Raw genomic sequence first — 13,908 nt, 5'->3', positions numbered from 1 at the left:
CTTTCACAGCTGGATTATCATCCTGAACAACTAACTCTTTTTTCTTTTCTCTTTTTTATAGCTGTTGTGAGCTTGGACAACTCTGTGGTTGACCTAGAGACACTGCAAGCCCTGTATGAGAATGTGAGTAATCAGAAGAAGTCCATAAAATGTAGGAATACTGTGTGTCCACGGGAAGGTACTTTTACTTGGCACCCATAATATTCAGAAAGCTTGTAGAACAAATCCTATTTTGATGGGACTTTATCTTCCCCAAAAACAGTGCAAATACCAAGTATTTTCATTGTATTTATTGCCATTGTGTGTTTTATGAGGTGCATGTATTTCTACACAAGTAACATGATCAACTTCTAAATGATTAAACAGACATTAGTTCTGCTCCTTTTTTGCTTCTTGGGTGTGACAATCTTTGATCAATGGTATCAAACCGTGCACTTCACACCTTTGACTTCACTTTGTAATTTCACTAATATAGAAATGCTGTTCAACTAAAAAAGAAAAGTTTTCATAAACAAAATAATTCTCTGTGGAACTGGAACATTTAGTTCTTGTTACTTCAGGGATTGCCTCCAAACTAATTCTAATTCTGTGAAAGGAAAAGAACTTCTCTAAGGCAATGTAATAAAAAATTAGCATAAACTTCTAGGGGCATCATAAATATCTGGTAGTAATAATCAGAGAGATTTAACCTCTAGGTATGTAAAATCAGGGATTCAGAATATGCTGGGGCATGTTCTAAAACTTGACAAAGCCTGTCACAAAAAATTCAAAACATTGCATCTAAGAAGCATGTTTGTGCCTTCAGCTGAGGCCAGTGAATGTTTCCCCTTTCTGTGAGTGCATTGTCTGGATATGGGGAGGTCTGGCTAGACATCTCTTGAAAGAGTGAGGAGGCTTTCTCTGTGCCCTCCAAAGATCAGGAAATATGAGATGGAGAGCTGTGAGCCACAGAATGGCATTGAAGGTCAATATATGGCTTTGTACTGGATCCTTCACTTCCCTCATGTAGTTTTGATTATGTTAATTAATTTTACACCTTTCAGATATTTGGTTTTTTGACTTTAGCTTTTAGTTACCTGCTTTGGAATGATTTGATGGTTTATGAAGTCCCTCTAAATAATCCACCTTGAGGTGCAAAAAGAGATAATAAGCCTAGTCCACTTTACAGAAAAACTGAAAGAAAAAAATAAAAGTCTGACAAAACCTAGAAAGGACTTTTACTATTCGTACCTGAAGAACTAGGTGACCCAACAGTGCTCAGGAAGATAATGGCCAAAATAAAAACCTATTCTAACATTCCAAATCTCTATGAATACTTTTCTTCTTTGCTCTACAACATTTCTGTTTTGGCCTATGGTATTATATTTTAAATTATTTTTAATCTGCTTCCTTACACAGTACAGATATATCCCATGCCATACAGTTTTTAGCATGCAGAAAAATTACTTTTATGTGTTACATATGTGTGAATGTGAGAAATTTTCATGTGGAAAGTATGGAATAGATACTGCAGCCATAGTCACTTTTTACATTCTTCCCTCTATTATACAAGATTTTTTGATTTTTTTTTAAAGTTTTTTAAATTTTTGAAAAAATATTCCTCTTATGTTGATAATGTTTCAAATGTTTGCTTAAAGTCATCTCTAATATGTTCAGAATCCAAATATGATGGATTATATGCAAATTTGCAGTTCATTGAAATAACCAAATGGCATTGTGTTAATTTTTTTATTTACCTTCGCTTATTACAGAATATATCTAGGAAATGTGCTGATTAAGGAAAATACCATATGTTAATCTCAGGAAAGACTCAAATATTTTAAATGTCTAATATTAATTTCTTGGCTTTGAATGGAAAACAGACCAGTCCAACTTTATTATATTTGTTTGGGTATGACACACCAAAAAACCCCAAAACCACAACCAGAAAACCCAACCAAAAACCAAGCACAGAGCAAGAAAAGCCCTCAGTTTTCTTGGAGAGGGTTTTATAAGGGGTCTGATTTTTAATCCTGGGTCTTCTTTTTGATAAAACTGTGTCTTAAAGAAGCTTTCTCTTTAGTTGACTTTTGTTTTCTTTTTTTCCTTTCAGCCTTTTGTCAAAACACGTCAGACCTTGCATTCCCTTTCCTGGCTAGCTTCACTAATTATAAAAATATTGTTCAATAACAGTTGTAAGCAATGGGTGGTACCAGAGAGCCTGGCATGTTTGATTCCTCCCTTATTTCTCAATCTCATCCTGTGGTGTTAGTGGGAATAACTTTGCAGCATTCGTTTACTTTGTAGCCATTAATTTAATTTTTAGTTCTTAGGGTTTATTTATTGGATTGAAATTTTTTTTCCTGGATATTTAAATACCACTGTACTAGTCTTCAGTCTTTCTATTTGATCTGTATGGAACATATGGGAGCATTTGTTTTACAGTCTTCCTTCAGAATGTAATCGTTTTTTCTGATTGCATGTGTCTGGCATAGTGCTTTCTCTTCTTAAATGTGAATGAAATTTGGGCAGTCTCCAAACCTAAACACACCCTAATTTCAAAAGCCACAGTCCCGAGGGTTCAATTCCTGTTTACTGAGGAATTAAACTCGTGTTAAACCACAAAGTTTTTGTATATATCTTAGTGACTTGTTATAAACTGAGAAGCCCACACCCCACCCAAGACCCAAACCATCAATAATTTATTTAATATTATTAAGTTGAATTGCATTAAGTGAGAAGGACTGTGTTACTGCAGCATTGTACTGTACAGTCAAATAGCTCTTAGGTGTGGTTGTGTGGCTTGCTTTGTGAAGAGTTGTTTAAATACTTGTTATAATTAGTTATGTATTAGTATCCAGACAGTTTTAATAGGAGAATCTTTATAGATAAAACTACATATGGAAGTGTTAGTTAAATGTGCTTTTACAAATTCTCTAATAGCAGTGCTATCAGGTGACAGCTGTAACTAGGAAGAGACAAGGCAGGTAAAATTCATTCAAGTTGGTGTCAGGATATATTGGTTGTGATGAGAAATGTAGCAATTGGCAGATTAGTGAATGTTTAGTTGGAAAACAGATTGCCTCTTAGCAGCTGGGTTTGTAGCTTAAGTATCACTGGAACAAGGTATGTCTGCTTCTGCTGTATTATTATTAATATTATTATCTTTGCTGTATTATTAAAAAAGTTGTATAAAAGGGATAAAAAATGCTATTGAATAATTTATTATCTTTCATCTATGGATTTGCCCTCTTTACATCACAAAAGAAACACGCATACTTTCATAATTAGGCTCCCGCTAAATTGACCACACTGTCTGTCTTTAAAAGACTTAGGTCAATGCTTTCAAAAACCTCAAAATGCCTTTGCAAGAGAAAAAAGCATCCAGAAGTCTAAAGTGCATGACACTTTCCTGCCACTATGATTCAAACTTTCTCCTCAATTGTTTCATGAGAGTTTTTCTTTTTAACTAACAATTACAGTGTAATGTCTTCATTTTTTTTTTTGGCAAAGCCTATAAATTTTACTTGAGTTCTGATGATCCAGCTTCAAAGGAATATGATATTTATTATGAACAGGGTATCTATGTATATCCTTCTTATTTCATCTACTGTTAAGAAAATTCCTTAGACTACTCCTTGATATTTTTGAAATATATAACACAAAGTTTTAAAGTCAAATTTGCAAAAAATTAAAATTCTGTACATTTAAAATGATCTAAATGCAGAGCTAAGGTCTTGTTGCAAGGAAAGAAAAAGCTTTCCAGGAAATGTATAAGATTAATGTTTTGAGATGGAAAAGAGGCTCTTATGAACTTTGGTAAGAGCAAAAACAGACTAAATCCATACTCTGCAGGAAAATAGGAAAATAATTAAACTAAAGCTGAATATTTTTGCAGTAATTTCATGCTGATTTATGCTGTCTGATTCTAGATATAGTTAGCATAAAATTCTAGTACATTGTTATTTTTTCCAATTTTGAAGCTCTGTATATCTATAGCTAACATTCAAAGAAAGAAAGCAGTAACATTCAAAGAGGTGCTAATGCAATCAGATTAATGACTTATGAGAAGTATTTATTGAACATGTTGTCTCTTGAAACAAATTCAGAGGGCAATATAGAAGCTTTTTTTAAAATTATCCATCTGTAAATTAGAGAGCAAATGGGCATTAAAAATAAAGAAAGTTGGTAAAAAATTCTGAGAAATTATCTTCAATAAGACCTGTGCAAAAGACACAGTATTCCTTTTCTGTCAGAATTTAAAGTACCCATAGATCACAATTCTGGATACCTGAGCCATAATTAGTGACTTGAAATTCAGGTTTGATTCTGAACTTGAACCATGTATGTCTTGATTTTGGTGAAGGATGTAAACCTTCTCTCTTGAGTTTTGCTCTTGCCTGCCCATGAGTGGATCATGCTCAGCTATTATATCTTTGACAGTTGTTACTTCTTTGCATACACAACCTGAGAATAATGGTTTAAATAAGGAATAGGGAGTCTGCCTAACCTTTGCCCATGGGATTTGGTGGAGAAAAACATTAAGGGCTTGAATATGCGTGAATGTAATAGATTGCTGTGATAAGCACTCTAATATTTCACTATATGTTGTAGGCCAGGAGAGAGAGAGAACTCTCAGTATTTATTCCAAAATATTTACAAATAACCATTTAGTTTTATGCTCCATGCTAAAATACTTACTTCTCTTTAACTGTTATGAAAAAAATGTCAAGTGATTTTTTTTCAGTTTAACCAAAGAGAACATACTGTACAGAGCAGCCAGAAATAATGAAACTTAATTTAAATTGTTAGTATGACAACTTGTTTACTTTCACAAAAAGCAAATTTTTTTCCTAAAATTTGCAAGTATAAATTGAATACATTAACTTTTTGAAATGTGAGTTGAATTAATAAAATAGGTGCTCCTACACAGCCATGTCATTTGCATGCCTAGACCTCAGTGGCTCTGATGATGTGACCACTGGAGCAATGCTACCTCTCTTGGCATCCTTCTAATTTCTAAGATCTGTAGATTTCACTTATTGTCAAGAAAGTTCTTATTGATTTGAGAAGTGGTGGAAATTTTCTTTTAACTCTCACTTAAGTAAGAGTGTTGTAGATTAAGTATGGACATGTCCCATTTACATCAGTTTTTTTTTAACACAAAACCAAACCCCAGCCTTCTCCCCAACAGCACATGCAATATTTAAGTTAATACTTCTGCAGTTAGTTGTGTCTTTTCTAGTCCTCATCCTGTCTCTGGAAGAGTCCTCTAAGATTGGACTAGAAATGGATTAATTTTCCTGATTCTAGTAACTTGTAAACATTCTTCTCAGGATAACATTATACAAGGAACAATTGCTGCAGTGATTATGTTCACAGTCCTATGTCTGCCTTGACTTTACACAGAAAGGTACTTTTGAAGGATGAATCCCTGTTTCTTTCCTCACACTGAAACTGGGGTAGGGAATTCAGGAAACTAAATCTTATGAATGTGCCACTGCCAGCATTCTAAAACTAAAAAACTGCTAAATGAGCCTTAGCCTAGCCCTTGTTAAATGAGAAGGGTCTGATGCTGCATAAAGGAGCAGATAAAGGAAGGCCCAAACAGGTTGAGGGAAGTGACCTGCTCAGCACTATCTGGACCAGGCTTAGGATGCTGTGTGCAGCTGTGGCCTCTCCAGGGCAAGAGACAGTGACATGTTGGAGCGAGGCTGGCACAGAGCAATGATGATGGCTGAAGGCTTGGAGAGGTGTTGTACAAGGAGGGGGCTGAGAGACAGCTGGGGTTGCTCAGTCTGGAAAAAAGAAAGCTCAGAGGAATCTTACCACTATGTACAAATACCTGACTGGGGAGGGGGAGTAGAGAACACAGATCTAGATTCAGGAATGCCCAACGTAGGGGCAAGACATAGAGGGCCTCCTGAATTTGAAACACTGGAACTTCCATTTAAATAGAAACTTTTTTTTTTTTGTCTTTTCTTTCTTTTTTTTTTTTTTTTTTTTTTTTTTTTTTTTTTCCTGCAAGGGTGTCCAAACATTGGAACAGGTTGCCTTAGAGAAGTCCTCAGGTCTCCATCCTTGGGGATATTCAAAACCTGGCAGGACATGATACTGAGCAAGCTTCTCTAGCTGCCTCTGCTTTGTGTCAGTGTTCCCCTAGACAGTCTCCAGAGATCCCTTCAAACCTCAGCTATTCTATTAATCTTTGTTACAGGTAGTACCATTATAATTTCTTAGTGTTGAGAACAAATGTGATTGCTGGGAAAAAAAAAAAATATAGTTTGCAGTATTTCCAATCTGTTGATGTATTTAATCTATAAGATCAGATAACCTTAGAGATGACCTTTGAAGAACATGCAGAAATACTGGCTAAATATTAGAATATGTGAAATACGTGACTCTTCAATCTCTTAATCTTTCTATTTCATGTCAGTATTGTCCTTCTTTTCACATGGGAAGACGTTCAACAATCTCACAAAGTGTCCAAACCCAACTTTCTGGTTTCAGGTTCCTGATGGAACAGGCATTATGATTTGAAACAGCTCTCTCCCTCTTCTGCTAACCCTTCAAAAGCATTCAAGAGAGAATGCAGATGCAGCATATCTTACTCTTTGCCATTATCTGAGTGATCAGAATATAATTTTCCACTGTAGTCTTCAAGTTCTGTGGTGAAGAAAGTTAAAAAATTAGTGTAATTTTTTTCTTAAAGGAATAAAGGTAGATACACTTTTTATTAACTCTTGGCAGATTCATGTTTTGAATCTCTTTTGAAAATTGCTATGACTGGCAAAAGAAGGGTCAGAAGGAGAAATTTTCATTACACTTTTATCTTTTTCCATACCATTCCATTTTCCAGTACTACAGTTTGGAAAATAAATTTTTCCATAGCTTGAAGCACAGAAAAAAGTGAGGTTCAATTTCTGTTGATTGAAATATTGAAGAAGAGACTTCAGTGATCCACAGAGTTCTTCAAGAAATTAGGCAGTTTGTGTAATTTTTTTTTTTTGCTCATTAAGATAAAAATGAAAATAATTTTGCTCCAAAAAATGATGGAATATTCTCATGTTTTATATGTATGATAGCTCCATTATAAATCAAATACGTTTTTTGAAGAGTTTTTTCAAATCCCATATAAAATTTAAATTGCAGTAAACAATAGAAAACTGTTTTCATTTATTTAAAATATGTATTATTTAAATGCATATTTAAAGATCAGATCACATTCAAATGTAACCCAACAAATTTGTGAAGAGAAATGCAAATCTCCTCTTGAGTCTTTCAATTCAAAGTCTTCATAAAAGAGCAAAATTGGGAATGAAGGTTATTGTCTCAGTGCATCACTGAATGAGTAAATATTTTGCAGACTGCTAGTAGTCAATATTATTACTTGCAAGAGGTCCTATTCTGCATCATATCTATTTATACTTAAAATCACTTTGTGGACTCTTACAGTTCCACCATAACCAGGTGCTAGAAAGAAAAGAAAAATCTATGAATTTGATTTGTTACAAGGGCATATTTATCTCTGCTGCTTGACTAGTCACAACCATTATTTTGTGATTTTTTTTTTTTTCCTTTATTCCAGAGAGCACAGTCAGATGAACTAGAAAAAATAGAAAAGCATAGCAAGGCATCCAAGGAAAAAGAAAACGCCAAGTCTTTGGATAAGCCAGAACAGTAAGAACATACTTATCATGGAGCAGTTTTGCTCACTTCAGAAAACTCTCTACTGTAGTAAAATATACATAAAAACCCCCCAAGCCTGTACCTACTGACAGTGACACAAAGAATTTTCACTTTTTCAGGTTCCTCTACGAACTGTCACTGATTCCCAACTTTTCAGAACGTGTGTTTTGCATCCTGTTCCAATCAACGTTTTCAGAAAGCATTGGCTCAATCCGCCGCAAACTTGAATTGCTACAGAAACTGTGCGAGGTAGGTCGTGCTCTGTGGAAAAATACATCTAAACTTCTGATTTTTAATCTTGTTCAGCTTTACTCATATTTCAAAAGTTTGCTCTTTATTTACTTAAAGTACTCATTGAAATCTGAAGGATAGCAAAATAGAACATTTTATGATTGCACTTAAACGTCAAAGTGAATTTTAATATTAGTTTTGCCTACTGAATTATATAATGCTTTTGCCATCTATGTGTAGCAGTCTCTGGAAAACAATGCACTTTCTGCTTTTGTTAATGCAAAATCTTCCCTCTTCACAGTCACTGTTATCACTCTTTTTCTGAGGAATGCCACTTCAGCTAACCTTGTCTTTGCTTAGACTTGAGAAATGGGAAACTTAATAATATCTCTGATATCTAAAATCAGGTAGTGATAGCAATGTCTTATCTAGTCAGAAGAGATTCCTGGAATTTTGCAGTTCCATGAAAAACAAATGTGTAGCTTTAAAATGCAGGTTTTATCAATATTTTAATAACTTAAAACTGTTTCAACTGTTTTATGTTTTACTGTGTAGTACCTTTTATTTTATTAAATGTTTTAATTGTTTGATCTGAGTATTTTATGAACTTCTTGATGAATTTTCTGTGAAATTAAAAATACTATTCACCATGTCAGTATCAGTTAAGGATTGCTATTTTGTTTTTCTAACAGGTCACATCTAGTAATACTGTACAGATTTTCTGTTAGTTTTTCCAAGTATCCATCTTGGAGACAACATTCTCCATTCATAAAAAAAATTACATATTGACATTATTCTGCTTCTACGTGTTGCAGTAGAAGGTAGCTTCCTTTATCCGAGTCTTTATACAAGTATTATTTCTAAACACAACATCAGCAAATCTGCTCATTAACTATAAATATTAATGGAACTTTGAACAGAATTTTTTTCCCCCTCTTTATTTTAGACATTGAAGAATGAATCAGGAGTTATGCGGGTTCTGGGTTTGGTTCTTGCCTTTGGGAATTACATGAATGGTGGAAACAGGACACGAGGACAGGCTGATGGGTTTGGGCTGGATATCCTGCCAAAACTGAAAGATGTCAAGAGCAGTGTAAGTTGGTTCAAGACTTCCTGAAGGTCTGAGAAGGTCAAATTCTCAGAAAATTACTTTGGTTCTGAATAAATAGTGTGAAGCTCATGAAGGAATGTAGAAGGGACTTCTTTTGTTATTATTCTTATCTGATCACACTTCTAGAGTTTCTAGAGTTTGTATTTCTGTAAAATTATGAAAATTAACCATCTCTTTTCACTACTGTGCAAACAAAAACACCTACAATTATGTTTTAGTCTGATGTACATTTGACTTTCAGTACACTTCATAATTCCAAATTTTCTTGCAATTAGAAGCAAACTATGATCTAACTGTTAGAACTTCATCAGGGAAGTGGAAAGAGTTCCGTGTTGATGCAAAATATTTGTCAGGGGAAAAAGGTCACTCCTGAAAATGATTGAATGGGTATCCAGAGCATTTGGGGTAACCCAAAACTAGTTCTTTATGTACACCATGATTACAGAGTTTTTATTTGACATGGGTACATGCAGTCACCTGAGTAAAGGACTTCTTGATTCAAGATTTGTCTAGTTTAGTCATCTCAGTAAAGAGAAGGATCAGTGATGGCTTTTCTTGCTCAATGCTAAACTGTAATTTGTGTTAGCAGCACATTTTGGCTTTAGTTAATAATTTTGGGCTTGCATTCAAATATCTGCTTTTGTTTACAAGGAAACAATAATCTTAGAGTTTCTATGGCTAATGAAAAACTTTATCAGAATGTGACAGACTATAGAAATAATTCCTGATCCTTAAAATTTGTTCCTACATCTGTCTGGTGAGTCACTGTCAGGATCTTCAATTCTGCAAATGGCAGAAAAAAAAGAGCTGGTTTCTCTTCTTGGTCCCTCACTAAATATGCATTTTTTAGCTTAGGTCATGTGAGCAGACCCTGAGCTGAGAGAGCATGCCTGCCATTTGCCCTTTTCAATTGCTGGAGGAACTTTCTTCTTGCATGCTGGTTTCTTTGGTAAACCAAGGGAGCAGTGACATGAATGACACTCCAGTACATGTTTAGGACAGCTTGCTCTAGCTGCACCTTCAAATTGACTCTAGATCCAACACATCACCAGTCTCACAGCTCTGCTCAGCAGGAAATTTTAGACTAAATTTAGTTTACTTTAAATTTGGTTTACTTTAGTTTACTCAAGACTTCAGTGTGTAATTTGCTGGAAATATTATGACTATTAAACTTGCTGTTGCAAGATACATTTTCAATTTATTTGCTACTTATCAGTCAGGAAAGTCATTACGAAATCCTTTTCTGAAAATACCTGAAAATTTAATTTTGTCAGAAAACCTCTTCAAATAGAAGATTTTCTTCTGCCATTTTATTAGAGGCATTACAGAAGGGAAGCAATTAAAATGCTCCCTCAACCCCCAGTGATCCCCTCCCCCAGTCCCCCAAATTCCATTTATAAAAATAACTTTCTATGCTTAATTTAACTTCGCTTTGGTTATATTGAAGTGCTGCAAACAAACTAGTACACATGAACCCAGAAACAATCTCTCTTCTTTTTCTTGGGAAATTTCAGAATGTCAGGGTTTGGAGTGTGTTACATTAGTGTTTTCTCTTTCTTAATTTTATTTCATGATTAAATGGAACTTCTAGGTGTTTGTTTTTTGATTTTTGTTTTTTTATTTGGGTGGGGTTTTTTCTGTGTTTCAGTTTTTGGTTTTGCTTTTTTTAAAATTTAATTTATTTTTAGTGAAGGGATCAAAGCAGCAAAGTATTTTTATACACTAAATATCTCATTTATCTGAATTATCTTTTCTGATTTTTTTTTTTTTAATGTGAGTTTCAGTAACACAGCAAATTCTATCCTCTTCTATACAGGACAACAGCAGAAGCCTTCTATCATACATTGTCTCATATTATTTGCGTAATTTTGATGAGGTGAGTGAAAATTAAAATTAACTCTTTTAATTTCAGAATAAGCAACCCAAATTACTAAATTTGCTTTTCTTCAGGCAAGATGCAGAAATATGTATAAATATTCTCTGTGCTCTGTTATATATTTTAGTACAGAGAAGACATAATGAGCACTCTGTAACTGTTAATTTATGTTTTTGTCAGGATGCTGGAAGAGAACAGTGTATCTTTCCTCTTCCGGATCCACAAGATCTCTTCCAGGCTTCACAACTGAAGTTTGATGATTTTCAAAAAGATCTCCGCAAAATGAAGAAAGATTTGCGAGGTACTGAACCCAGATTAAGTGCTAATTTTATGTTACAATTATGTCTCTTATAGTCTTTTTTGTATCATTCTGAGAAATTAGATGATACTGTAGAAAATAGTTGTGTATTTTAGATTTCTTAATTACTTGTTTGTTTCTTCAGTTTGCTTTTCTATCACCATTTATGCCATAATCCATAGTTTTCTACCGATAACCTGTAAGAGGTTTTTTAATTATACAGCATCAAAACAGTTAGTTTTGAAACAGTTTGTTTCAAAACCAAACCAAAAAAACTTATTTAATTTTCCCTTTTGGCAAGGTGATCTCAAGTCTTTGACCATAAAAACATAAAAAACACTGGAAATAGTTGAACCATGTCCATGATTTAAAAAAAAAAAAAAATGTTTATATCTAAATACTGTCTATCAGATAAAATAATATGTATGACATTGTTAAAGACACTTCAAATATCTGGACTTTACTGAACAGTAATATGGAAAGGAAGTATTTTTTTCTCCTCTTATGCAACATCATCTTTAAATGAATTCGGCAAGATTAAGATGCATTTTCTAGACTTTAGTGAAGAACATTTATCATGGGCATCTAAGCACTAAATTTGTTAAGCAAGAGAAATGGAAGCAAAAAAATGATCCATGATCTTCAATATTTTTGCAAAAAAGTCTCTGCTAGACTGGTCACTTACATTACTGTGCTAAATCTTTGGAGGAGAGATACAAATCAAGGAGTGATATTACTGTTGCCTTGCTGCTTTTACATGCCATGCCTCTAGAGACCTAGGAATGGTTTGGTAATCCATTAATCCCTGAACAACCTAGAATGGGAGGTTTTCTATTACAACAAAAACATAGCATGGTTACTAAATGATATCTGACCTTCTCTTCTTTCTCCTATAAAACTTTCTGTTTTGATATTTTTTAAAATATTTTAAATATTTTGAATATTGCCAGTATTTAGTATTTTTAGTATTTAAAATTTTATTAAAGTCTCTCAGTGTGACACTGAGGAGTGAACAGTAGTATCATCCATTTACTGCTCCTGAACAATCTAGGGGGCAAAAATCTCAGAATTCAGACATAAAAACTTGTTTTTATGCTTCTTGCAACTTCCAGATAGTCTCAGAGCTGATATCAAAGCTTGCACATGTAGAAACAAGATACTTCGGTGTTATTGAAAAATATATTTGAATTCAGATGCATGTTAATAAATATTCAAGGGAGCAGATTTTATTCCTTATAAATTCACCAATATGGGATTTTGTTCATGAATGGTTGAATATTTTCACATCAAGGTTGAAATTTGCACGTAGACAATCTCTGGTAGAGTAAATCCACACTGTGCAGTGATCAAAGCAGGGGTTCTGTAAAAATGGAAATTACACGCTTCGATCTGCCTTCAGATTGTAGTTGAATTATTTCTGTGCTTCCAATCCAGCCCTTAGGCTCAAGATTGCTGTCGGTCTTTTCTGTAGTTAATGAAACTGAAGAATAACTCCAAACACCATTGCTCTTTCCCTATTACATTTGGTACAAACTTTTTTGGGGACAGCATCAGCAGCTTCATCTTATCCTGAATATGAAGTGACAATTTCAACACCAGATTGCAATATCAGTCATGACTTCTTAATAGTCTTCAGATAAGCAAAATGCTTTGTGTTGACTTTCTTTTTCAAAGGAAAGTGTCAAAATAAATTAAATACCATCTGTGTTAAAAGATTTTATGACCACAAGAGCAGTAGTAGTAAAATTTAGTAATACTTTAAAAGTTCTGTGTGTTCTGGTTGCTTAGTTGTTGTAATGATTTCAGTGAGATAGAATACCCTGTCTCAATGAAAATAATTTCTAAATAGAGCGCAAATTTTAACAGAATATGTAAAATTACTTCAAAGGCCTTTTTTTTCTCTGTGTTTACTATATATATGCTACCAGATTTACAAAAGAACATGTGGAATCTTAAGTTACTAGAGCTAGTATGTGCCTTATCAAATGTCTGACAAAGTTCTAAATATGAACTTATTCTTTTGAAGTCAGTGCAAGTAAATGAGTATTGATTATTCCTGGGAAACACTGACTTTAAAGGCACAGAAATAAATGTCCAGAATATATTAGAATTTTATACTGAGATGTGGACTGTAACCTTGGACTTGTATTCATCAGTAATTGGATGACAGATTTCAACATTTGGTGAGGGTGGATGTTTGATTTGTTCACTTTGTCACTGAGAAACTGAGACTTGTAGATAATACTAATACAGGCAGTATAACAGTCTAAAGTAGTTACAGTTTATTCTGTTCTTGTTAACTTCAAATATGCTGAAATCCATGCAGTGAGATCATGCTTATTTCAGTGTGGGAAGGAAGTATTGGTTCACCCAGGAAAATAATCTTCTGCAGATATTTTATTCCTGTCTTAGAAAACTTTCCATGATCATTATTCAAAGCTAAATTTTGTTCCAGAAAGATTCTTCGTATAATTTTTAAAAACCCAACAGAATACCCACAAATTAGAGGACAGGTATTAAAAAAAGTTTCATAGCCTAAAAAATAGCAGTTCATTTTAATACTGCTGTATTTTTCCATCTAAAGATGTCAGTAGTATACACAGAGGCATGCAGATATAAATAATCTTCATGATTCTGTAAAATAATTTTTAATGTGCTATTTAACAATTTGGATTTTGAGTTTATATTAGTGTTAGAGTTATTCTGACTGGTTAGAAAGAAAAA

The 13,908-nt window shown here is 33.8% G+C and overlaps 1 protein-coding gene across 5 annotated transcripts in view; it reads left to right on the top strand.

Moving 5' to 3' along the window:
* Positions 1-13,908, top strand: part of FMN2 (formin 2) — a 154,975-nt gene that overhangs the window by 85,509 nt on the left and 55,558 nt on the right. For all 5 annotated transcript variants that reach the window (XM_079330079.1, XM_079330078.1, XM_079330077.1 and 2 more), the window contains 6 exons: positions 62-123; positions 7,568-7,659; positions 7,788-7,917; positions 8,846-8,992; positions 10,827-10,886; positions 11,067-11,187. In XM_079330079.1, coding sequence (XP_079186205.1) covers positions 62-123; positions 7,568-7,659; positions 7,788-7,917; positions 8,846-8,992; positions 10,827-10,886; positions 11,067-11,187 — 612 coding nt within the window. The remainder of the gene's footprint in view (positions 1-61; positions 124-7,567; positions 7,660-7,787; positions 7,918-8,845; positions 8,993-10,826; positions 10,887-11,066; positions 11,188-13,908) is intronic.

Source organism: Erithacus rubecula, assembly GCF_903797595.1.
Source record: "Erithacus rubecula genome assembly, chromosome: 2".
Classification (NCBI taxonomy): Eukaryota; Metazoa; Chordata; class Aves; order Passeriformes; family Muscicapidae; genus Erithacus; species Erithacus rubecula.
The sequence above is the reverse complement of the archived record's forward strand: the minus strand, read 5'-3'. Positions and strand labels throughout refer to the sequence as shown.